Here is a 26,898-nt window from a genome sequence, read left to right as displayed (position 1 = left end):
AACACCCGGACGGCCTAAGTTTGCCCATGCCTGCTATAGAAGATAGCAACCATCACATCTTGTTGAAGAGAATTCCATCTCTCAACATCATGCCATCTGCTTTTGTCTGCCCTGTATCTCCTGCCACTTTGCTTCACTTGGGATAAGTTCACATTAGCTTTATAGAATGGAGGCTTTCATCTCCCTGTAACCCATTTTGCTCCTGTAGAATTTTGGGAAATGTAGTTTAGGGAAGCCAGGACCTCTCTTAAGAATCCCAAGTACCCTACCCTAAACTACATTTCCCAGAATTCTACAGAAGCACACCAGGTGATTGGGAGACGAAAGCCTCCATTCTATAACGCTAATGTGATCTCGTCCTTGGTGACCACTGGTTCCAGAATTATAAGAGTGGACTTTACCGCTAACTACTTTCTTCCACTATGAGTTTTAAATGCTCTCTCAGGAAACTAGGAGGTGCCCTGAAAGTATGTTCAGTACACATGCATACTCTTAATCCAGAGTAAGTGAAGAGGCCTTCCTGTTCATAGATTTCCAGTTCACAAACATAGGCACATAGGATATGGACCTGAATGTCTATCATAAATTATTCTAATTAATGCCTTCATTTTCTAGTTATTCTGGCCACTGTATTAAGTTCAAGAAGGGATTGCAGCCATGAAGCGGTCTAGAGCAAGTAATTGTCTCTCAGCATCAGTTATTGAATTGCTCTGTGAAAATAAGTTAGATAGACGGCAATAAACAATTCTGTACAACAGAAGAAGGAATTTGGTAGGAATGAATAACAACAACTTCAAAGGTTCTTATTGTTGTTTTCATTTTATTTCTGGATGCAGCTTTAATATAACCACACCTCCATTTCGTGGATGCATGATGAATGTGAGAACTTCATTTGAGTCTTCCATTAGCTTCTCTGAGACTCTTGGTGTCAGCAGAAAATGCCCTGATGATTGGAAGGTAATAAGTGTTTTCTTTTGAGATTGTATCCAGAACATGCAAAATACATTGCAATTCCTTTTCACTCATAAAAGACTTTTAAACGCTTTAAAACTATGAAAAACACCTTTGCCGAAGTGAGATTTTTATGAACCCCAGATAACCCCAGAACCCATTGACATCAATGCATGTGAAATGTATTAATCACACCTTAAGATATTAAGAACCTTCAAATATTAAGAAAGTAAGCAAGGAATATAAGACTCATTTTTGTGTAAGAGAAAACATACTCATGATTATCCATTGTGTATTTAGATTGTGAGAGTTGCAAGTTTTTCCAAGAATGGAGTACTTGGTTTGAGTGATGAAGGCTTTCAATTTCCGAATGATTTCCAAGTTGGTTTTGGCTTTCACACACTGGCGCTTGATGGAACCTTGTTGAATTACAATTTACGGGTAAGAAAGGTGCAGTTGTTAAATTGCACTACAGAGCTGAAAAATCTCAATTTTTTGTAATGTCAACCAGGAAGTTTTCTTTTGTGGATAATGGTTTGTTTTTGTTATTTTAGTCTGATATATTTAGTGTTATCCTGAGAAATGGCTCTGTAATTGTAAGGATAGCTGATGAAGAAATCCAGTCTAGCAAAGGATATGGAGATGGTGTAATTCACTATGTAACAGTGATGAAAGAAGACGACACGTAAGTCTCGTATTTTGATTATGGGACAAATGTGATGCTTTACTTAGAAAAGGCTATCTTTCATTGTAAACATCTAGATCATTTCAAGCTTCGCTGGGATTGGTGACAGCATGGATATTAATCGTATAAGTTCTATAAGTTTGAAACTGAACATTTCTAAAGCCATATGAGAAAAAGAGAGAGGTTGTTGCAGTCTAGCCTTGAGAGCACCTTTTCACCCAGCACCACATCAGAGTCAAGTAGTGTCTAACTGCTGCAGTTTATTTACAAAAGCACGTACAGAAGGGTGAAAGGGGCATTTCCCAAAAAGCAGTAGAAAAGGTGTTATAAATAGCAGTAGTCCATATATACAAAGTTCAGTTGTCCAAAAGAGCAAGGTAGATGGAATCCAAGAAGTCAAAATCATATGCATAAATTCATAAGCATGAAAAGATGGACTTTTCCAAGGCAAAAACTCTTACAGGAACATGGGCGAACACAGGAGACTTTGTTGTGACTCAGCTGGAGTCTCAGAGTGACTCTGATGGGGATTGTGGGATTCAGGTTCCAGATGTTCAAGATGATGGGATTCAGGTTCAAGATGACTGTGATGGGAATTATGGGATTCAGGTTCAGAGTGTCCCTGTTGTGAGAGATGAGGAGCAGGGAGGCATTCCCACAGCAGGGAATGGTGTTGATGATACCGAAGCTAGCCAGGTGCAAAGGGAGAATAACTCCCAGCTAGATAGCATGCAGACAGAGGCTGCTACTAACGAGCTGTCTGGCCTTGACGAAACAACATCTCTGGATCAAGCTGGCTGTTTGGAATTTCAGGTTCGCAGGAGTGTCAGCATAGCAAACCAAAAAGGGGTCAGGGGTCAAAGAAATGTGTTCATGCTATGCAGGGAATATTAAAGGGTGCGCTGAGAGAGAAATCTTTGTCAAAAACAACATCTTGTTTGAGTTAGAAGCAGCTCTTGCTTTCTTGGATTATCCTGCAGTTTTATGTATTCAAGTTCATGGGACTATGTCATGTATTAATGGAACCTTGTTTTATGCCTAAGGTTTTCTTGGATTATTCTTTATAGCCTTGGTTTTGCAACAATCTTTTGGATCTTTACTTTTGCTTTTTAAGAACTATTTATTTCCTATTTCCTAATAAACTACAAAAGACTTCAACCTGTGTACAGCCTGGCATGTTCAGCTAGGTGAAACTAACTTGAGGTGCAACAGACTTGAAGGATGAGCTTGAGAGCTGAAATGGGAACTTGAATCTATGGCAACGTTGTCTGCTTTGAAGACAGCGAGTAAACATCACTTAATTTAAGCTCAGGCCCAACCAAGAAGACATGAGGTCATTCCTTTGACACTTGGATCTCAAGGACTTCTCATAGAGTCTTTATGAATGCCTAATTAATCTATTCTTCACTCCCTCTCTGTGGAGTCCTAATCTGATATAATGGGAAACCTCCCCATCTTCTTTTGCTGAAGGTCGATTCCCAAGAGAAATAGTCTTTTCCCCGGTTGCTAAGGAACAAACACTGGAAACTCAAACATCCTCTGAGACAACTGCACCTGCCAACCCTTCTCTCTGATCTAAGGCCTGCAGTTCTCTCTGATCACACATAGAGTCCTCAGTGGGGAACCCATCATCCCCCTCATCCTCTGAGAACTCCCCACTATCCTGCTGCAAAGCCCCAACAGAGCTGTATGAAGTCTTTGCTAATACTTGTTCTAGCTTGTGCAAGTAACATTAAACTATGATTTAGTACTGGATTTGAACAAACACTGTGTGTTCTTTGCTTTCTCTTTGGTGGACCATTTGTGCAAACAGCTCACAGAAGCCATGATTTGGAACACTGTATTTAAGTGTGCAAAGCCATTTCACACTCCTTTGTGAAAGCTCCCTTAAATTTCACATTATATGTGTACTGGATCCTGCAGACAAGAAATCCTTTAAAGTTTAAACCAACTGAAATGGCTACATCACAATCAATGTGACATTTTGGCTTTCTCTGTGTATACTAAATAATGAATGTAATTGCTCTTCCTCCTCCATATTTTTTGTATGTGTACTTGCTCTAAAATATTATTTTCACATCTCTTTTAACATTTGCTAGGAAGCAAGGAATTGTGATAGCTAGTTGACGTTGATCCAACTATAGGAAAAAATAAAATGAATTGTAAAATGATGCAGTTATTAGGAAGAATGTGCCTGCTGTTAATTTGTATTGGCTTGATGCGTGGGGAACATTAATGAGTTTCATGTGACAATCATCACAATCATATGATAAACTAATTGATGGGACTTCCCATTATTGGTTTGTGATCACAGCTCGGTTCTTCTCAACTCATGAATAGCTGCTGGGAAACAACCTGGCATAAGACAACTTTGTCTCATGACAGCCAATTAGTTCCTAGAATTCAGTTTAGAAAACACTGAGACAACAATCAAATTCAGTGTTTTTGGCATGAACTGTAACTTGGGATGGAGTTGAAAGTTGATTTCAGGTCCATGAAGGCCACAAACAGCTTGCAATTGTAACTTGGAACATAGAATTGCTTGTATATAATATCTACATGAGATTTTAAGAGGCATTTGTGCAACCCCAGGGAAAAGAGCATATAACTTGTATAAATTCTTTCACTATCCAGAGATAAACTTGGACTCTTTATTTGTGCAAATTCACAACAAAAAGAACAGTGTGTGGCCACATACTTTTACATAAATAGTACAGAAGCTGATTCTGGTATATTACAGAGCATTGTATAAAGAAAAAGAGAGAGAGAAAGAAGCACTTCACAGAAGTCATTTTGTCTATGCTGATTAAATTAGCCAAACCCTTTATTCCTATTTTCCTTTGGAAGGAAAAGGCTTTGCTTGAAATATTATTAACCATTCAGAGTATATTTTTTAAATATGAGATTATTGTCTGTCAGCATTTTCAATAGCTATATCTTAGCTTGCATTTTCTTGGAAATGGACAAAGAAGCGGCCTAAGATTTCAAGATCTGTCTATTATTCTATGTGTTCTCTTTTACTAAGTTTATTGTTCGAGCAGTTGTTTTAACATTTTTGGTTGGTGTTAGTTGAACTGTACCTTACTCTATAATCTACTTTGAGAACAATGGTTAAAGTTATGAAATGTACGAAATTAAATATTCCAAAAACTTTGTTTTGGTTTTCATTTGTCCTGTTCCAGGCTTAGAGTGATTATTGATGATGCCTCTGAATTAACAATGTTTCCTCCAGCTGGAAGGAAAATGCTCAGTCATCCAATAGACCTTGGTGGTAATAATTTTGAAGGTTGCATTTTCAATGTCTTTATACAAAGGTAGGCATATTTTAATACTTCTTTTATTTACATAGTATAATGGGCTTGCTAGAGCTGATCATGGAATATTCCAAACATCAATAGGCCTTGTTCTGTTTTTCAGAATACCCACATTTATAATGAACAAAATAGAATTATTGGAATAGATGATTTGCTTGAGAACATGACTGAAAAAAAACTGCATAATTGGAAGTGGAAGTAGAATACGCAGCACATCTGTACTATATATAAAAATAATGCTGTCTTGTTCAGATCATCCTTTCCCCATGTTGATTGTTACCTGCACTTACACCACATTTTCCCTAGTCTCCCATGTGGGCTGTTTGGGAACCATTTGGACACAGGCATGGTGTTTTCTGCATTATATTTTCTTATTCAAAATGTGTCAATGCACCATTATGATACTTCCACATTCACATAATTGCATTGATGCTGCTGAATGTTGCTATTCATTTATCTAAGATTGGCCTACTGCAGACATCAACACATGCAGTCTTTCCTTTGTATTAGCTTTTTAAAAACATAATTAATGGAGACGTTATTATCAATCCACTCCAAGATTACAAATGTGGAACCGGCAAGTTTTTGTCAAGCAAGACCTATTTCACATGTAGTTCGCATGAGGAATGAATGTGGTTATTGGTTCCCCCCCCCCCCCCCCCGGCTAAGGCTAGATCTGCACTGCCATATTATCCAGTTTCTGAATGCAGATTATTTGATTTAAACTGGATTATATGGCACTGTGGACTCACATATTCCAGGTTAAAGCAGATAATCTGCATCCAGAAATTTGATTATATGGTCAGTGCAGATGGGGCTTAAGAAGACCTTTGAAGTAAACCAGGATCTAACTGGATTTTACCCCTGGATCTTTTGCTTCTCATACTACATTGCATTCCCTTTAGCTGCTGAAAAGATTGTATGCGCCATTTTTATTGGCAGGACATGCCAGTGAAAAATAAATTCAATCTCAGAAGTTCATTTCTGAAGACAGCTGTGCCCAGAATAGGCAACCACAATATAGACAATAACATGTTTGAAGCTGTTCAGTTGAATTGGTTGTCACTTATAGAGATGCTTTGCCTTCTTCAAAGAATCCTTCATCACTTTAGAAAGGTCTCTGGTTTTTAGCTTGTTTGACTCTCAATATGTGCAATCATTTTAATATTTTTTATCTCTATTCCAGAAAAGGACAATTTCCTCACGTACAAAGTCTAACCAATTATGATAGGAAAACTGATGTGTCTTTAGGATTCTGTATGATAAGAAGACAACCACAGCCAATGCTACTGCGAGAATTAGCAGATGAGTACCCTCCAATGGCTTTGAAGGTAACCTCTGAATCCCAGAATTGTTCTGGGCAATTTGCAGGGTAGTAACCTTAAAAATTGAACTTTCCCAAGTTCTGTTTAGTTGCTCTGGGACAACAACATCCTCTGTTTAAAGCTTCTAATTAAGTAGAGCATCTGCTGACTGTAGACTTTGGTGGAAAGCAAGCTGTCTATGCAAGCCAATGTCTGTATGTGCAGTGCTTCTCTGCCTGCCTGCCTGCCTTTTATAGTTCCACATATTGTCTTGGTATCCAGTATAGCACTGATGCATGTTGTTCTGTGTAGCAACTAGGGAAGGATAAACATGCAGTAAAGAGAAGTTGGATGATCTTAGTGCCAGATAAACTGAAGATTGGAACTAAATTCCCTAAAGACACCACTTCCCATCTGATAAGGGTGAGCTCTAGTTAGCACTATAGACTATATTTCAGAGGCAGTTAGCAAGCCATTTGCCTAAAAACCCTATGAAATCCATGGAGTCACCATGACTAAACAGGCACCTTGAAGGCGTTAACACATACCAAAAAATGAAGATCAAGAGAGAGGCTCAGAAACGGTCAGAAGCTGAGCACAATGCATTCTGTCCATTAAAGTGGTGTTTCTCAGACTCTGCTCCTCCAAATGTTTTGGGCTTCAACTCCTACAATTTCTAACAGCTGGTAAACTGGTTGGGATTTCTGGGAGTTGAAGTCCAAAACACCCAGAAGAGCAGAAAAACACTGCATTACAGAATTGCTCCCTTTGCTGATAAATGTTATCTTTTTAAGGATGAAAACTGAGATTCATTAACAATAATAATAATTAGCCTGATCGCAAACTATAGTTTTGATTCCTGATAATAAATGTATTATTCCAGCCTTAGTTATAGATCCTAAATATTAATTGAAATGCGTTTTCAATGTGTTCATAGGATTTCAGTGCCTGGAGAATCTTTCCGTCCAGTTCTACACATGACTTCATAAAAATAAGATGGAAGTCCTACTAATCACGGCATATAAAATTGTTGCCTTTCATTGCAGTCTTGTATGTGTCTACTCTAAAGCAGTCCCCTGTACATTTACTAATATTTGTTAAGTGTACAAGATTGTAGCCATAAAACCTCTTTGGTATAGCAATAACTGCCTACAATGACTGTTTTACATTTCCTTTAAAGTGAGGCTCAGAGAGGCTGGGTAATATAATCAGAATTGTCATATAAAATGTGAGAGGAAAATTATATTTATATCTGAAAATTTCATGGCGTTTTTTTCCAACAATTTTTGAAGTATAGATCTAAAAAGGATCCTTAGAGTTATGACAGAAACAAGGAAACAGAAATACAAGATGAAATAGGATAAAAGTCAGGAGTAAATGCAGTGTGCTCTCAATGAAATACATAATTCTTGTTTCTTCCTTTGCAAAACAATGAAGCCCTATTTTGTGTTACTTTGCAAAATGTAACAGTGCCAAACTTTTTTAATTCCAGTGGAAAAAAGCCATGGCCTATCTGAAAGATGCAAGTTCACAGCAAAGCAACAAAGGTTGTGCTTTCCACACTCCATTACATTTTGTCACTGGAGCTTATCACTTTGGCAATACCCCTGACACTTATTTGTTATTTACGTCTTCTCAAATGTCATCAAGAGGCCGGTAAGGAAATGAACCTTTGTTCTAAACATTTTTCTTTCTTAGAATGTAGAACTTCATGAGCAGAGCCTGAAAATGACATTTGAAAAAATAAAGAGTTCTCATAACTGGCACGCCATGTTGCTTGTGGGATTCTGGGAATTGTACTAATCCAAACTAATTATTTACTTTGCTCTATATCAGATGTTATCAGCCTTAGAACTTACATTTAGTCTAGGCTAAGGGCTGAGGAAAGTAGTTGAGAATCAGATGGCTAAAGGCAGAGAGCATCAGAGCCAAACAAGGTCCAGAAGTAGACAGGTTTGATGTGCAAGTAGCTTAAGCAGACGGGAACCAAAGATGCAGACGGAGAATCAAGGCACAGGAAGTTCGTTATTCAATTGAATGAGTTGCTCAGGCTAAGCTTTGGAGAAGAAATTATATAGAGCCAACCATAACCCCATTGGTCCCACATGTCATATGACCCTGGCTGGTTTTAGGACTTGCATTTTGGGTTGGCCACACTATGCATGGTGATACTACATATCACTTTTTTTATCATGTCAGAAGTGACTTGCAAGTCGTTTCTGGTGTGAGAGAATTGGCTATCTACAGAGATGTTGCCCAGGGGAAGCCTGGATATGTTACTATCCTGTTGGGAGGCTTCTCTCATGTCCCCGTAAGCTAGAGTTGACAGATGGGAGCTCATCCCATCTCACGGATTCAAACTGCCAATCTTCAGGTCAGCAACCCAACCTTCAAGTCAGCAGTTCAGTCAGCATAAGGGTTTAACCCTTTGCGCCACCATGATTAGACTAATCTGAAAACTGTCCAATTGGTGCAAGGAGTTCAGCTGTCTGTTGATCCATTCACACTACACAGTTGCAGCACTATATTTCACTTCAACTGCCATTGTTCCATGGAATTTTAGGATTTGAGTCTCCTTTGTGGAGAGAAAAAGCGGGGTATTAATAATAGTTATAACAACAAACAACAACAACAACAACAATGCAGTTTAAGGAAGGGCATTTAAAATTCTCAGCCAAAGACCTCTCGTGCCTCTTTCCAAACTGCAAATCCTAGAATTCCATAGAATGCAGCCACGGCAACCGAAGTAGAAAATAGCAATCCATTAATGTAAAGGGAATGGGCCCTGAGTCCCTGATTTAAGTTCCCTGGTACATTGGAAACATTTTCAGATCAGGCTACTAAATTCAGATTGTATGTCCAGAAGCACTAGCAATATAAAAAGAGAGAATAAAAGGTATATGTTTCATATGATAATCAACCTTTGACATAGTATCCTGAATTTGCATCTCTGCTTACCCTTGAAGGACAATGAATATTTCTGTACACATTTCCCCCATCATGACAAGGTTACTGAACATGTTTAAAAGATAAGAACTGCAAAGCCCTATGTGTACTGAACATTAGTATAATAAATGTTTCCGCTTCCTTAACAGTCATTTTCTATGTCTTTCTCTTCTCTTATGCTCTTTCTGGCACCTAAGGTCACACTTTGCAGTTGATGTTCGTACAACATCATCTAGAGGTCTGATCTTCTTCATGGGAGAGAAGCTGGAGAACAGATATATAACTCTTTACCTTTCAAAGGGACGTTTTGTCTTTCTGCTTGCTGCTGATGGAAGAAAAATAAAGATCAAGAGCAAAGCCAAATACAGTGATGGACAATGGCATACAGTGAGTGCGAGAGCAGTTCAAATGGAAGAATCTAGCTGTTCATAACCTACTAGAGTACACAGGGCAACTTTCTAATTCAGTTTTTTTGTCTTTGGGTTTCCCCCAAACTGACATTCCTTGCCACATAAATTGTTTCAGAATGTTCTGTGATGTCCTTGTAGCTCACTAAATTCATACGGAGACTTCATTACTGATATCAAGAACTCTCTTTGTATATTATAACATTATATCTGTGGAGCACACAACAAAGTGTTTTCCAAGATACTTTGCTTTTCCTTCCTAAAGAACAATACAGGCTATATGATTATGTGCTTCTTCCTTTTGTGTCACTTCTTCAATATAAATATCACTCCACCTTTAAACTAGAGCTGTTATACTGGCACCGGTGGCAACAATCATTACGTTCTTATAGGGTTCCCTTTTAACTGGCACTTGAATCCTAGTACCAAAAGGGACAACCGTTTTCTGTATGCCTGCTAATATACTTTTGTGAACAAAATGGAACTAGTTGTCTATAACAGAAGGTATCTGGAGCCTTGGGAGAAGTGCTGAGTAGTCAGAAAAGTGAACAAAAGTTAGGCTGATTGGGGAAACACTTATTTAAAAAATGAGAGTTAAGCATACTTGATGGCTGCCAAATATTTACAGGGATCAGACAATGTTGGAAAATGGCATGGCTGGCCATTGCAACATCTTTTCCTCCCCTTAAGTATGGTTAAAAACAGAAAACATCAAATCGGCCTCAGTTGTTATAGAAAACTGTTAATGAAAAATATATCCTGATGAAGGTACCTGAGCATATAAACATTTAGACATGAAAATAGATGCATTTATCTGTCCCACCTCCGCTTGGAATCCCACTTTTGCTCTTTGGACTGGACAGTCTACCAATGTCTTCACGTTTCTCTACAACTAGAACATTACCCTGCTTGTGGGTTTTTCAGGAGCCTCTGGTTGGTCACTTTGGTATGATGATCCAACTGGACTTTCCCTACAAGCATATATTTCATGAACAGTTTAAAAAGAACATGAACTATATAAGAGACTTCAAAGATCAGGGATGGGCAACTATAGAAAACTATCGTAGGAGGTATAACATAATAACTGAGAGACTGCAGGTTTCATCTTACTCACTATCTTAATGTGGGCACTAAGATATATTTAGGACTGTGAATATCCCACATTTCAACAGGTATATAAAACACCAAAATATGGTAATGGCCATTTATTTGTGAAGAACGTAGCTTTCTTTTTTAAGAGAAGAAAGCTAAGCAAGCTTCTGGTCCTTATAATTATGGAGTACTTGAGCCTTTGGGTGACAGCTTGTAAAATCTTAGGAGAACATGATCACTGCATTGTCAAAAAATAGAAATGCTTGAAAAAGCTGAGTTATTGTGTATTGCTTAATCTTTCAGTATTATGTTGATTAAAAACCTTATGTTTCTCTCCTGACAAGGTGGCGTTCAGCCAGACTGGAGAGAAGATGCGCCTCATAGTTGATGGCCTGAATGCTCGACAGGGGAATATACCGCCTACTTTCTCTATCAGGACTGAGTCTCCAATCTACCTAGGAGGAGTTCCTTCATTAAAGATTCAGGTAAAAAAATGGAGTATTGTTGGATGTGGAACTAGGTAATAGGGGGAATAGTTTTCAGTCCAATGGCTGGATTTCAATCTTGAAAGGAACTCAGGGTTGCATCCCAGCAGTGAGTTGTGCGAAGGGCACAAGATGAGGATCACAGGTTCAGAACAGGCTATACTAAAGCAAAGATGATGGTTCTACGTTCAATTTTTACTAAGTTGGGTCTTTTTAGCATTAACTATACATGGCCCATTTCAGTTCTATGTAGTGCGTTGCCAAGCAAGCAACAATATAACATCTTCTTGGGCACCAAAGGAGATCTTAGGTCTCTGTATTTAAAGATTTTTTTTTTAGTTGTAGGGTGCTCAGAGTTTAATTATTGTTCCTTTTGTATGCTTTCAAGTTGCTTCCAGCATATGGCAAACCTAAGGTAACCCTATCACAGGGTTTACTTGGCAAGATTTGTTGGGAGGTGGCGGCTTTGCTTTCCTCATAGGCTGAGAGAGTGTGACTTGTCTAAGTAAAGTTGCAGGCATCTTGAGGGGAGCAGACTGAATAAACTGATCTAATTTTTAATAATAACAATAATAATAATTTTATTTCTTACCTGCCTCTCCTCACGGCTCAAGGCAGGTTACCTTTTAGTCCTTTTTGAATTCCTTTCCAAAGTTATCACATCTGAACAGTCCAACATCTAAAGGATGCCTAAAAGAAAATGAAACATTTATGAATCTGTTCCTAGCATTGACTACAGAATATTGGGCTACTGAAGTACATATGATTCCTTACTCATAAATGAGTACATATGATTGAATGTAATTTTCATATGTATATGTATATGTACATGTATTTTCAGAATATACCAAAAAAGAGCTTTGTAGGATGCTTAAGAGCTTTTAACGTGGGAGGAAAGCCTGTACACACTTACCATCAGAACAGTGGTGTCTTGCCTTGTCTGGATAACACTTTGGAGAAGGGGATTGCCTTCTTCAATGAAGGGGGACATGTTGTCATTGGTGAGTACTTTAACAGAAGTTGCTGGTTCTGATTCTCAAAAGCTTGGCATTAACTCATTTGAGTAAACAAAGCTTCCACTGTGTCAAGGCTCATTTAGAGCACAACCTTAACTCACTGAGATGGCTGTGGGCCAGGTGAGTCAACACAAGGCCAACTGAATCTGTATTTAATCCAAATCCCACCCAGCCTAGGAATTTTGGATCACCTTGACCTTGGCTCAACTTTGTGCCAGCATAGTGACCGTGTCGCTGGACTGGGGGGCATTTGGAACTGGCACAGTCCTCTCCATGCCTCTGCCTTCTCCTGTTCTTTTTTGGCCTTTCTTTTGACTGATCTCAGTTGTTCCAGTAGATCCTATAGCTGAGATCAGTTGGCAGAAGTTGGCGTAAAAGAAATTCTGCTAACACAAGAAGTTTCTCCCTATTTCTAACTTCCTATAGTTGGCTCATCTTTTGAGGAAGGATTGTGCTGTTAGTCTTTTCTTATGAGTGAGGACAGCCACCTGCCTTTGGAGGCGGGAAGATGTAGAACGAGGAATAGGCAGACCCAAATGGTTTGAGGGTGCACGCACCTCATTTTCAATATGCTAGTCCTTTCTCTCAATCCTGCAGGCCAATCTCAACCATTTTCTTTCAAATTTGGAGAAAATTAGAGGGTTATTTTCAATTTTGGAAAAAGATGGAGTGGAATTAGCCTTCAAATGGAAATTCGTGCCCTTGGAAGATTCTGAGAAGTTGATTTTGGAGCCTATTTTTGCAGCATGGTGGACCTTGTAGTTCTAGTCGGCACTGAGAACAAAACATGGGTTTTGTTGGGCTGCCAGAAAGAAGCACAATTCCCAGTCATGTTGAGAGACCCTACTGTTCTTGCACGCCTTTTCACAGACCCCTGCAGCAATTAAGCAGTGTCCGGACATGATCTGGAGTTCATATACTCTGTAAAATTAATGCACTTTGACATCATTTTAACTTCCATGGCTCAATGCTATGGAATAATGGGAGTTATAGCTTTACATGGTCTTTAACATTATCTATCAAAATGTGCTGGTACTTCACTAATCTACAAATCCCAGAACTCCAAAGCACTGAGCCATGGCAGTTATAGTGGGGTCAAGCTCCATTAATTCAACAGTGTAGCTGTAGCACTGGTCGTCCCCTTTAAAACAACTGTTCCCTATTCTTTTTCTGCATTTCAGAAAGAACTTTCTTGATGAACTTGGACTATAAGATTGCTTTTAGCATTAGCCCAAGAAGCTCCACTAGCCTGTTAATCCATATTGGCACCAAGCAAGAAAACTATTTTGCTGTTTACATGGACAAAGGTGTGGTAAGTATGATTTCTAGTTGGGAAAGGAAGGCGTGAAATGCTAGCCTTGAACTATTAAGGTGTAACAGGTTAATTGCTACTGAATCTGGTAGCAGATAACATTTTTTTAGTATTGTTAATTTAAAAAAAACCCTATTTGTTATAGGTCACTGCCTCTGGAAATAATGGTGCTGGAGAATTCTTGACGTCACTCACACCTCAGCAATCTCTTTGTGATGGAAAATGGCACTCCATAGCAGGTACTGTGCAATTTCATTCATCAGGTCCTGTGCAATCTCCTTTAAAGAACAAACGTCAAGCATCATAGAGCTCCCCAAAGGTGTGCCTTATGCTTTGCCAAAAAAAAGCTGTTTCTGCTGCATTTTCTCCAGTGTTCCTGAAACACACATTGCAGTTTTGGTCTTCTGGTCTTGCTTGTTTGACTTCTAATTATAAACATCTTGTTGTGACTTTCTGTAAATCAGTTTGGAATAAGCTCAGAGAAATCTCAAAGACTCGAGCAGGACTGTTCTGAAAAACGGTTTATTGCCTACACCTAATGACTTCATTTTAGGCTTTGGACTGATAAGGTCATCTTAGTTCTTCTTTGTCTCATACAAGTGTCCTTTGTGTTTCTGTCACTGGAATAACCATGAAATAAATTAGAACTGAAGAGTACATTCCTGCCAGAAAATACCAGTTAAAAAGTCCCTTCCTCTATCACCAAACTACTCTGTCACTCTGTTGCAGTGTAATACTGGCCTAGCAGCACCTTTTCTGCTGAGAAGTCATTTTGGAAGGAGGTGTTTTTCAGTGGAGAAATAGGGCAAGAAAGGCTTAGCTCTTCCCCGTTTGCCATTTGTCTTCATTCACACAGCCATTTTGTCATGAAAAAGGATAAAGATAAACAGGTCCATAAGCTTATAGGAGCCAACAGGAGGATGAGAAAGATTAAATATGGAATAAAAGAGCTAGCAAAGGAGGGAGTAAGCACTTTGCTAATGTTGTGTTTTGCTAATGTCATGTCTCCTTACCTCTTAGCATTTTAAGTACAATATGACCCCATATCAGTGGGACCAGTACTCACAGGTTTTCCTACCCGCATGGTGTTTATTACCTCAATTCATTGCGAGAGGTGGAAGTCAGAAGTCATTCATTTCAATAGGTTCACTATTATCCATGATTTTCTGTTTCCACTGTAAGTTCAGGAAAAATATGTCCCATGGATATGGGGGCATACTATACTGCATTTGCCCAGAAAAATAATTGCTGGCTTATGTAGAACTGTTCAGGTCTCATGATCGCTACAATGGGACTGCAGCTCCCATCAGCCCTAGGCAGCACAGACAATGATGGGGATTTCAGGAAGTTGCAGCTCAACCATGTCTTGAGGGCAAAACAATTCCCATTCCCAGCTTAGAAGCATAGTCGATAAATATTTTGCAAAGGAGAAAGGAGGTGAAACCTTTTATGTTATAAATCAGTTTACTTGGTGGGAGGTGGAACTGACTGATTTACCTGATTGTTTATAGTAACTCAGAAGAAGAACACAGTGCACCTTGATGTGGATACAATGAGTAATTACACTACTGGACCATCAACTGTACTTTCCACCAGCCATGCTCAACCACTTTACTTTGGGAGAGTTCCAGGTAGGAGGGTTTGTGATTAATCTTTCACGCACTCCTATTTCGCAATATTTAGCTTTGGAAATGTTTCTGTTGAGTGTGACAGCCTTCTAAAAAACTGCACTGGGTCAAAGGAGAATTGGCAATTCACCTTTTATGCAGAAGGCTAGACTTTCCTCTATGGGTCAAATTAGATGTGGTGAATCAAGTAAGAAGCATGTTGTTCAGTAGATGTGAAAAAGCAACAGGATCATAGTGTGGAGTCATAATTTAACTCTCTCCCATCAGAGCTACTACTGTATTTGCATCAGGAGGAAAACATCCATTAGCATTAATAAAAAAGCAAATAACAGCTGGAGGGGAGCAATATTTTCTGCAACTACCATTAGATAGGAGAAGGGTTACTAATCTCTTCCTCTCCACCCATCTGTGCTTCTTGCTAAGGCTTTTCTAATGCTCCTATCAGCCATTTTTAAAACATGCATGTGAATGCATTCTCACAATTAACATCATATCTAGTTTTGATTCTCTACTGTCAGGACCATTCACTAATCATCCAAATTGTAACACACTCTGGAGGAAACTTTGACAGCCACCGTTCTTGTGCTTGAAATTACCTTTTTGCACTAATAGGAGAAAATATGCATTTAGAAGTTTGGGGATGCACACAGATTAGCTCTACTTGTGTACCTTACAAGTAGGCATTCCTTTGTGTGCACATAGGCCTCCTTAGCCAGGAGGTGTGGCTGAGCAAGTGCAAAGGTGTCTATGGTATGAGGTTAACTTGTGGAAGTTGTAGTTTGATAAGGCACCAGCACTCTTTGGCAGAGAGAATTCAAAAATGTTGTATAACTTTTAACTCCCATGATTTCATAGCATTGAGCTATGGCAATTAAAGTGCTGCCAACTGCATTGATCCTACAGTGTGGAGGCATCCTACATTGAGATGTTCAGTCCACATGTCAGTTCCAAACACTGGGACAAAGCTAATGCAACAATCCAGTATTGAATCATAGTTACATGTCCTCTGGGGAAAAAAGGGTCCATATATTGGGCATATGAGAGGGGAATGTGTACTGTACAGTGGGAGAAACCATTACTACAAAGTTCTGTGTTATCATTTCTAAATCTATTGAGACTATATCAGAAAAGAGGGTACCAGATACAACTCCAGTTCTGAAATTTCTTTTAAGAGGGATTATAAATCTTAGGCCACTTTCCCTTGATAAAGAAATAGCAAAGGATGTATGTGAGAGACAATTATGTAATATATCAAGTTTCTTTCCTATGTTTAGCCTATCATTCTCCTTTCTCTTTACAGCAAACCTGGAAATGCCATGGCTTCCTGTTCAGGACATGTTTCTTGGCTGTCTGAAGGATGTTAAAATCAATGACAAACCGGTCTTAATACGCAAAAATGCAGACATCCATGGTGGTGTCAGTTTGCAAGGGTGCCCTGTTAATTAATTGTTTCACATCTATCATCTCAGGGTAAAATCTCATAATGTACTGTATGAAAGGCTACAATATGGTTCCATTTCTTCTCCTCTCTTTGTAATACTTGCCATTTGTGTAAACATGGTTTAAAGATGTATATGTTTTTCAGAAATGTGGACTTTGTTGGCATTGTTAGATGCATTATGAAATAATGTTCACTTGTCTGTGCACCATTCACTTTGTACGATAGGGCCATGTGAAATATAAAACGGTCTTGTATATAATATTATCTGGTGAAATTTGGCTCTCAGTTACAGTGATGCACAACCAGAGCAATTGCTTTGACATAAGAGTCAAGCCTTGAGGCTCTTGATATGACAGGAATACTCAAATTGGAACTAGAAAAAAATGTATGAGTTGCAAGAAGAATCTGACCTTGTAAGCAGAATTTTATGAAAATAGAAAATGATGTCGGGATGCTGATCCAGTTCTTTTATAGTGACGTGTGCATTACATAAGTGACAGAAATAATATAAAATGAGAATGAAGCACTTTTTAAAAAAGTGAAATCCTGGAGTGACCAAATAAATACAACTTGCTTTATAAAAGTCTTCTATTTACTTATTGGACCAACACATAGCAAGATTTTAATCAGCTTTAATCAAAAAGCTACGCTTGTTGGATACTGTTGCCAAGTGTTGACTTGCTGGCCTTCTGGCTCTTCCAGTTATGTGATTCAGTGATGGATGCCCTATTATTATATTCCTCCTGGAGCCCCTAGCAAAGAAGCAGCCTATGAATCTAAGTAAGTAGTTATATGGCATGACAGGCTACTAATACACCTACCACGATATCATCATCGTCACCATCATCATCACTACTACACTAAAGACAGCTTTGCAGGAGAGTTCAGTAGCATTGGCAAGAACTCCTGTTAATGTCAGCATATTCTTGATGATTTCTTGCTAGTCAACCTTATTAAAGGAAGCGCATCCTGTTTCCATTTTTGAGTGCCACATCGCCCTATTCATCTCCCGCTGAATATATAATTATTCATGTGCCCAAATGTGTCATTTTGACAGCTTACCTCTTGCAGTAATTGATCCAATAACCCCATCAACATGACAATTAAAGGCCTGGCACAGGTGAAAAGAACAATGCAGACTCACTAGCATTTGGCAAAGCTGGGCCACCAATTGTACATCTCTTTTTCAATAGCTTGATGGTATCATCTTGGAAAAGGCACCTCTTCTAGATTCTTAACCACAATGGATACAATGCTTTGTTTGGCTGTTCCTCCCAGAGGAAGGAGGCCAAATAGGAATCTGCCCCTTGCAAATTTCACTCCACAGCAAATAGGGAGGAACAAACCAATATATTTTTGTTTCCAAATGGAAGGCAAGTTTAAAGTATAGAAGTTATCTTAATATAAAACCCACAACTATCCTAATTTGTTGTTTCCTGGTGTCCCACTTTTCAGCTGCTTTTAAAATGTCTTGGTTTTTCTCGTCCTCACATTTTCCTCTTTTGTTCTCATGTGGTACAAACTGAGGTAAAAGTGCAAAACTAGTTGGCACTTACCTAACTCAATGGGAAGAGGAGAGGAGTGGTGGGATTGTGACCTATAGAATCAGGCAAAAGCAAACTGCTACAGGCTATCCCTGCTTGTTATTTCTTCCTCAGTAATAACTATTACAGTATTGAGCAAACTCTGATGTTATTTGGCCCCACATATGTCCTAGTTTTCATCTTTAAAATATTGAGTAGAGACTTCCACAGTCGAGGCACTGCCACAGAGAAAGGCTTGTAATGTGTACCCACCAACCCAAATTCACAAAGTGTTAGGACACACAATAGAGCCTCCTCTGAAGATCTCAAACATCTGGCAGCTCACATGGGAGGAGGCAGTGTCCAGATATCCTGGCCATGAGTAGTTTATGGTTTTATAGGTTAATCCCAGCACCTGGAATTGATCTCAGAAGCAAATTGGATACTAGTTTTTGCAGGACCAGTGTTATGTAGGCTATAAAAACGGCACACTAGACAGGAATCTAGATGTTGCATTTTGCACTACCTACAGCTTTTCAAGGTCAGCCTAACATAGAAGGCATTGCAGTAGTCTAAATGGGAAACAACTGAGGCATGAATCACTGTGGCCAAATCTGTCTTCCCCAAGAAAGGGTACAAACTCGTACAACAGTATCTTCTCGTTATGTGACCAAAATACTTCATCTTTGCCTCTAATATCCTACCCTCCAGTGAGCATTCAGGCATTATTTACAGGAGTATGGAATTATCGTTGTATCTGAACATAAACTTCCTTGAGAAGACAAGCTTACCTAATACTGTCTATAAATGGTAATACTTATATTTCTAAATGTAAATAGCCTAAGGTTGACAGTGATTAACTGCCTTAGTGACATATTGTCAAATAGTATGATCAGGGTGTAATTATATGTTCAGGATATAATTGTATCCTCAGTAACCAGATTCACATTTGGACTAGGAAGAGGGTGGTCATCAGTGAAAATGTACAATTACCCAGAACATTCAAGGTGCCTTTCCTGTGGCAAGTATTTACATCCTAGACTGAAATGTCCTGAATCTCTTATTCTTAACCTTCACCCTGCAAGTCTTTGTGTCATCTTCCTGTTGTCTGTGTTGCCTCCACTAAGAGGTCCTTTACAATGAGCAGCCCAGTCTCCCCAGGATACTTTTGAAATGTGCTCCAAACTAAATAATAAATAAATAAAATAAAACCAAACTAAAACAGTAAATGCAAATCGGTGCAAGCAAGAATAATAAGCATATCTTCACAAAACCTTATTTGCCTCCTATAAGCTGTTCACTGCAGTATTGAGCAGTTCATGATAATTAAAGGGAAGTCTTGATTATCACACCTATAAGTGGAAATTTGGAAAAAACAGATTTTGGATTACAATTCCCTAAATTCTCCAGCCAGCATGTAGTCCAAAAATAAAATTTACAAGTGTAGCCTCTTTTGTATGACCCTGCATATGTATGTATGTATGTTGTTTTTAAAACTTTAGTGCAGCCTCTGATGTTCCGAAGCAGTATAAATATTGCTGTATTTATATTATAGAAAATCAGCATTATCCAGTATGGTATGTATAAAATGTTAAGATGCATGGTCTGTTGTGGAGGTGGCCGATGACTGGCTGGGGATATGAATGTACTTTTGAAAGTGCAACTATATTAGTGTCAAACAGTCAGGATAGGAGAGTGGTCCCCCATCCACATTGCAGAATTATAGCAGTTTTGACACCACTTTAATTGCCACAAGTCCATCCTATAAAATCCTTAGATGTTTAGCCTGTTGTGGCACCAGAGTTCTCTGTCAAAGAAGAGTAAATATATCACAAAATCTCAGAATTCTATAGCATTGAGCCATGACAACTAATGTGGTGTCTAACGATTATAATTTGTAGTTGGTTGGAAAGAAATCTACACAGTCACAAAGGTGACTGCCAAAGAGCAGCTGTAAGAACAGTTGTTTAAGATGGGTTTTCACAGAAGGTGGCAGAGACTTAGTCAATCACAAATGGATGATCATACATGATGGCAATGGTGGGATGTACAGTCCACAAACAGAGAGGTGTGGTTATTGTGCTTCACTGCTACGTTTTCAATGCATAGAATGCCATGACAGAAAGAGCTCACACACTGGAAGTGCCATTGCTTGACTTCAGACAGCAGTGGAACTTGCTTCTTATAGAGATTTTGTTGCATGAATCCAGTTCTTCAGGTTCAGGGTCATTGAACTTGAAATATAATCAAACTGCCTCCTGATTCCACTTGGTTGCCTCACCTCACAGATCTTATGCCTGCTGCCAGGAATCCTTAGGTTCCTTACAGTCATTCACTAGGGAATCAAAGATCATGCTACCTCTCCAGCTACCTCTCCTACTTCAGCTTTGCTTTGCAGAGTCTTTATGTCTCCTGCACTAAAGCATGCATGTTATTGTCTTCCTCTCCTGTGTTAGGGGAAGGATAGAGTTATCTGGTCTCAGAGATCGTAAACTGACAGAAAAGCCAGGGAAACAGGAGTTTCTTCTTCAATATTTTCTGACTGAATGCTTTCCTTGTGGACACAATATTAAATTGTTTGAACAGTAAGTTCTCTGTTTAATTACAAGATAAATTGGCAATGGTAAATATTTCCATCAGCTTATCCCAACAAGAGACCTTGTATGATGAGAAAGAAGAAAAGGAGAGCCAAATGGCAGGCCCCATCAGAGCCAAGGGTTGCTGACCTTGGAGGTGGAACATGGACCATTATACCATGTCGACTCCAAAGAAGAGGCAGAGATATTGGACTCATCTGAATGATGAATATTAAACTGGCAATAAAAGAGTAGTTCCTGCAGTGTTGTTTTTCTAAAAGGATAGGTAAGGAGTTTCGCTATGGTGACCGAAATACCCTAAGAAACCAGATCCTTTCTGCAGAGCATTGAATGTGTGCAAAGTGGGGTCAATCCTGCTAAGTACTTGGATGGGAGAGTGCCAATCAACACTACATGCTCTAGGCTGGATCTCAGAGGAGGGGACTGAGAAAAGTGAGTATTCATTGTCTTAGAAAACCCTATGAAATCCATGAGATCATCTTATGTCCACAAGTGACATGAAGGTACAAATAATCACACATTCCAAGGAGCACAACCCTTGGTATGTTTGCTGCAAGCCAAAAACATACTATTTTTGTTTGGTTGTTGTGTTACATTCTCTGCATTCTTGTTTTCTGAGTTTCAAGCCATTCCTTGGACTCTTCCCTTCAGAGACTCCTTGCTTATCTTTGGACTCTTCTTGGATTTCTTTCTCAGATCCTGGACAGCATTGGCCATGAGTTTACTGTTATGGATGCTTTGATTTCTCCTTCATTTACTCTTTTGAATCACTGGCATGCCCTCCAAGAGACCTACCATTCTGAACTAGGAAAACAGTGTTCATTTGCCCTAGGATCGAAGACGAGATGACATCCCCATTCCTACCAGTTTATGTAGAAAAATAAATGTAATTGGGAGCTGAATGTTTCTACAAGGGTGGTGCGGTGCCAGAATTACCCATTATACCTGAGGGCTGAAAAGTGGTTTATGTAGTGCAAGAAAGGCAGTATTCATTGTTCTGTTGTCTAATCAAAGGCCCTGGTTGACTCAGAAGGACTCACCCCAACCCTTGGAAGGGCCTGCCCTGGTTTTTCAAATAATCTGGCTGAACTTCTGGGACCATTGAGGAACGACCTTTTAACCCTTTCCCTTCAACAATATGTCTTTTCACCACTCAACCCGCAACTTGATTCTTGAGAAGAAAAATCTAGGGTCCTTATTCACTTTTGTGGTTAAGAAGCAGCTTGGAAGAGAGCAGATATCCAGAGATATACCTTTAGTCCCGTGGTTCTCAACCTGGGATCCCCAGATGTTTTTGACCTTCAACCTCCAGAAATCCTAACAGCTGGTAAACTGGCTGGAATTTCTGGGAGTCATAGGCCAAAAACATCTGGGGACCCCAGGTTGAGAACCACTGCTTTAGTCACTCTTTCCCATGTTCATTCCCAATTCTGGCATCTCTTGTCTGCTTTGTTTTAAAGTCAATATAAGAAATCAAACAACCTGGCCTAGGCTGAACATGAAGAAGGCCTCTGACTAAAGCTTTTCCAAGACTTAATATCTTAACACAGCTGTTGCCTATATGGATAATGCTCTCACTTGAATGTTCCTGAAAATTATTGTGCTTGGATGCACACAGTTCATGCATTTAAGTGAAGAAGAATCCTTCACATTTGAGCTTACAAAGGAAAATGAAGGCTTGCATCAATCTCTCCGCTAAATTATATACTATGCTTGGTTATTTTCCCAAGTGCATGTGACAAAGCCGTTCACACCCCAAAATGCTATTTCCCAGAGTTTGTCTGTGAGAGAAATAGAAACAAACATTCTTACCAGCATGGTAATGCAGAACAATGCAGAACATGTGGGCATCATATATTACCGCTGAACTAGTCAGCAGGATGCCAGAGGTCCAGGATCAGCATTTCTAGTGGTTTGATTTATTTTATTTTGGCTCAAAGCTGCTTGATCGGGGGACTGTGTGTGTAGGTGGTGTTTTCCTCCCTTTCCTCCCATGCTGATTCTTCAGTTGAAATTTATCTTATCTTGGAAATGTCTTTTATCTGCTCCCTACTTCCATGCATTGTGGAAATGACAGTAGTTTTATTTCTGGAAAGATCAGAGGAAATAGATGGGGAGTACGTTGACTACACATACCATTGCCCAGTGCTGTTTGTCTGAGTAAATGACGTTCCCATGCAGCTGCGTTCAACTGAAATAAATAAAAACATAAATAGATGTACATTCTAATTACAGAAATCCAGAGCCATATGTAATTTGCTGTAAATAGGTTTTAGAAAAGGACAAGCACCTGCTCCTTGTGAAATAAATTTAAACTGGTTTATTTTTGGTTGTACTGAAGGCGATGCCCAGAATCACGAAGAAAAGCAACTGCAATAGTCACCAAGGTCAGTGAGGGGCTAAACAGTGGACTCAAATGGAGAGTGACAAGAGTGTTGGCCAAGGCACAACCTACGAGGTTATACATTGCTCCAAACAAGAACTGCCATTTTCAATAAAGCCTTATGAGACTTACAAGAAATGTCAAGAAGAGGGGAGCTATCATTTAACCCCCTGCTTCCTGGATATTCCTTAATTATGAAAAAGATTGACATTCTTCTGACAATCGTATGCCAGACTCTTAGAAGGTTTATTCTTTAAAAAAAAAGAAAAGATTATGTGCATTTGGTTGCATACATCAGGATGGGCAGGGTATGGCTCCACAGAAATTGTTAGACTGCAATCCCATACTTCTTCCCCATTGGCTATGGTTACCAAGGCATATTAGATTTGTAGTTTACCTACAATTGGAGGTCTACCTTGGCATATAAAACAGATTGTCATGCTTGAATATATGAGGATAATTGTGGTTAAAGGAGCATTACACAGAAAAGGAAATGTGCTTGTGGGGTTTTTTCGGCCTCATATGCCAAAATCTATGTGCTTTCTCTTAGTGGGAAGGGATGACATTTTCTACTTTGACTCATGTAGCAAAGTAACTTAGGCTGGTTCTGCTAAATGGGTGTTTCGGCCCCAAGATTGCCTTACTCATAATCCACATTACTACTCACTTATCCCTCAATTACACTTGCCTTTGATATGATTACTAACTGGAGCTGCTTACAGGGAGCGGTCAACCCCCTGTTCAAGCAGCTTCACTGGCTGCCGATAATATTCCAGGCCCAATTCAAGGTGCAGGTTATTACCTATAAAGCTCTAAACAGTTCAGGACCTGCCTATCTTCGTGACCGCATCGTCCCCTATGAACCTAGGCGCTCTCTGAGATCTTCCGGGGAGGCCCTCCTCTCACTTCCGCCTTCCTCACAGATACGTCTGGTGGGGACGAGAGAGAGGGCCTTCTCGGCTGTGGCCCCTCGGCTCTGAAACTCCCTCCCCAGGGAGATTAGGTTGGCGCCCTCCCTACCATCCTTTAAGAAACAATTGAAAACCTGGATGTTTGGTCTGGCCTTTGGAGAGACAGCCATTGGATGACCAGCCTCATTATAATTATAATTCTATTCTGAATGTTATTAGGTTCCTTTCATTGGGATATTTTAATCTAATGATTTTATCTTATATTGCTGCTATAGTCCCCCCACCTTTGAAGTTGACTGAATTGCATTGGTGGTTGTTTGATATTATTACTATTGATATTATTACTGTTGTTTAAATCTTTGTTTTAACTTGTTTTATCATCTTCTTGTGTTTTAAACTGTGTGTATTGTTAATGTATTTGCGCTGTTACTTTTGTAACATTGTGAGCCGCCCCGAGTCCCCACGGAGAGATGGTGGCGGGGTATAAATAAAGTATTATTGTTATTATTATTATTATTATTATTATTATTATTATTATTATTATTATTATGGCTGAGATTGATGGGAATTCTAGTCCAACAACATCTGGAAGTCCACAGCTGCCAGAACCTGCTCTGACGTTCCTTTGCCATAGGTCATACTCACATATGCAACAACATGACTTTCACCTCAGTGCATGTGAAAAAGATAGGATAGCTGCTGATACTAGCATGTGAAAACCATACAATAAATGTTGACATGAAAGCCAAAGTAACTAATGGTGTCTCTATGCAAGTGATAATTCCAGGATAGCAGATTAGGATGTGGAACTGCACAGTTCCACCACTTACACAATTACACAATAGTAATGCTTAGTTGCAGAATTATATACATGTCTACAGAGAAGTAAGTGGTTATAGGAGTTCAAATTAAATTTAGACCTCTTCTACACTGCCATAGAACATCCAGATTATCTGCTTCGAACTGGACTATATGGCAATGTAGACTCATATAGTCTAGTTCAAAGCAGACAATGTGGATTATCTGGTTTGATAATCTGGATTATATGGCAGCGTAGAAGGGGCCTCAGTCTATGAAAAGGGGTTACAGATCTGATACTATTTTTATTCCTCTGGGAAACAAACAAACTCTGGCTAGGTCAGTAAAATATGAGCCAGTTAATTAAAGATCAGAACTTTAGCTTGGATTTCTATTAAATTGGTCTCAAAGGTAAATAATTGGGATGTACTCATGCATTAAAAGCAAAACAGGTATTGTAGGAACATTAGGTTTCCTTGTGTTGTATTTCTCAAAGCAATTCAGATACATGGAGATTTTATATTTTTAGAAAAGTATTCTAGCCAGAGGAACTGTATGTTTGGAATATATGTCCAGAATAGCACTGATTAATATTTCAATTGATCCTCATTTTCCTTTTCTCCAATTCTGTCTTATTATTGAATATTGCTTTCCCCCCTCTTGCTGCACTTTATAAAATATTTTATCTGTAAAACAACTTTAAAAAAAAGAATGACATATTCATTGGCTACTAGCCCAACAGAACTCAAGATCATTTTTATCTGGGATGGCTCATGCGGTAATAATTTGCAAAGGGTAACCAGCTCAACTACAATTCAATGGCTTCTTGAGGAACTGAAAGACTTTAGTATTTCTTGATTTCATTAGTTCGTTATTTCATTACAGTGCCCTTCAGCCTCTTCTTTGCACGACTGCAAATGACTCAGAAATCATTCTGTTTATAAGTAATATACTGTTTATAAGCAATTACTGTAATGGAAGTCAACATCATTGTGTGTTGACTCCTTGGTTTGAGAACAGAACATAGGGACAAAACGTTACACAAGAAAACAATCATTCATACAACAAAAATACCCTCTTCCACCCCATATTTTCTAAATTTTGTCCAAAATCAACAGTGCAATTCAACTAAAGCAGAGGGAGAACATAAAGACAAAGTAAATATGATGCATCAGTGACTAAATCAGCCCTGTCTCCTATAGTAATTGAGTCCAATAAGTATGTGGGTGTCTATGGCAGTAGGGATTGCTCTATTGTTCTTGATACTGGGTAATGGGAAATATACGAGGGGTGTTCATTAAAGATTTTCCTTGACCCACTTCTTGTGGAATGAGAGTAATGAAACTTGGCACAGTTATTAGTTCTTCTCTCCATAGATGCCACCTAGGGACACACACTTCGCCCATCTTTTTAAGCAAATGTAAACACCTCGCTTGTAAAAATTGACAAGTTGCTCCAAATGCCACACTGTGACTTCAGAAATCTCATAATCTGAAAAATGCTTGCCCTTCAAAAATAACATCATTATTGGAAAGAGGTGGAAATCCGATGGTACGAGGTCAGGTTAATAAGTGGGATGCGGTAGAATTTCAAAGCCACGGGAGCATGCTTTCATTTGGGCAACATGTGAGTTGTAAACTGGTGCATTGGCTTGCAGAAGGAGGACACTTTTGGTGAGCATGCAATGTCTCTTGGCTTTTATGGCCTCTCACAATTTCTGCAGCAGGGAAACATAGTATGCCCCAGTGATCATGGTACCCTTTGCTAGGAAATCCATCAATATTACTCCATGCTGGTCCCAAAATACCGTAAGGATGACCTTGCCTGCCGAGAATTGGGCACATGTCTTCTCTGGAGGCGGTGAGTCATGATGCTTCCATTGCATTGACTGGATTTTAGTCTCAGGATCATAGTGATGGACCCAGCTTTCATCCTGTGTGATCGGTCCATTGAAGAAGTCTTCCTGGTTTCCATGGCACATTGCCAATAGAGCCTGACAGCATTTGACTTGTTCCTGCTTCTGGAAAGGTGTGAGCAGCCAGGGAACCCAGCGAGGGGATACCTTATACATGTGAAGATAGTTTTGGATGATTTTTTCCATGCAC

General features: G+C 39.2%; 1 protein-coding gene across 1 annotated transcript in view; it reads left to right on the top strand.

Moving 5' to 3' along the window:
• Positions 1–24,505, top strand: part of lama3 (laminin subunit alpha 3) — a 163,549-nt gene extending 139,044 nt beyond the window's left edge. Inside the window, exons 65-77 of the mRNA XM_016992892.2 lie at positions 837–957; positions 1,252–1,392; positions 1,506–1,636; positions 4,819–4,950; positions 6,137–6,281; positions 7,747–7,910; positions 9,398–9,587; positions 11,044–11,184; positions 12,026–12,185; positions 13,382–13,512; positions 13,658–13,751; positions 15,024–15,143; positions 16,441–24,505. Coding sequence (XP_016848381.2) covers positions 837–957; positions 1,252–1,392; positions 1,506–1,636; positions 4,819–4,950; positions 6,137–6,281; positions 7,747–7,910; positions 9,398–9,587; positions 11,044–11,184; positions 12,026–12,185; positions 13,382–13,512; positions 13,658–13,751; positions 15,024–15,143; positions 16,441–16,586 — 1,816 coding nt within the window. The 3' untranslated portion in view covers positions 16,587–24,505. The remainder of the gene's footprint in view (positions 1–836; positions 958–1,251; positions 1,393–1,505; positions 1,637–4,818; positions 4,951–6,136; positions 6,282–7,746; positions 7,911–9,397; positions 9,588–11,043; positions 11,185–12,025; positions 12,186–13,381; positions 13,513–13,657; positions 13,752–15,023; positions 15,144–16,440) is intronic.
• Positions 24,506–26,898: the final 2,393 nt, after the last annotated feature.

The sequence above is a fragment of the Anolis carolinensis genome, chromosome 4 (assembly GCF_035594765.1).
Source record: "Anolis carolinensis isolate JA03-04 chromosome 4, rAnoCar3.1.pri, whole genome shotgun sequence".
Taxonomy (NCBI): Eukaryota; Metazoa; Chordata; class Lepidosauria; order Squamata; family Dactyloidae; genus Anolis; species Anolis carolinensis.
Note: the sequence above shows the minus strand (reverse complement) of the source record. Positions and strands in the feature narration are given on the sequence as shown.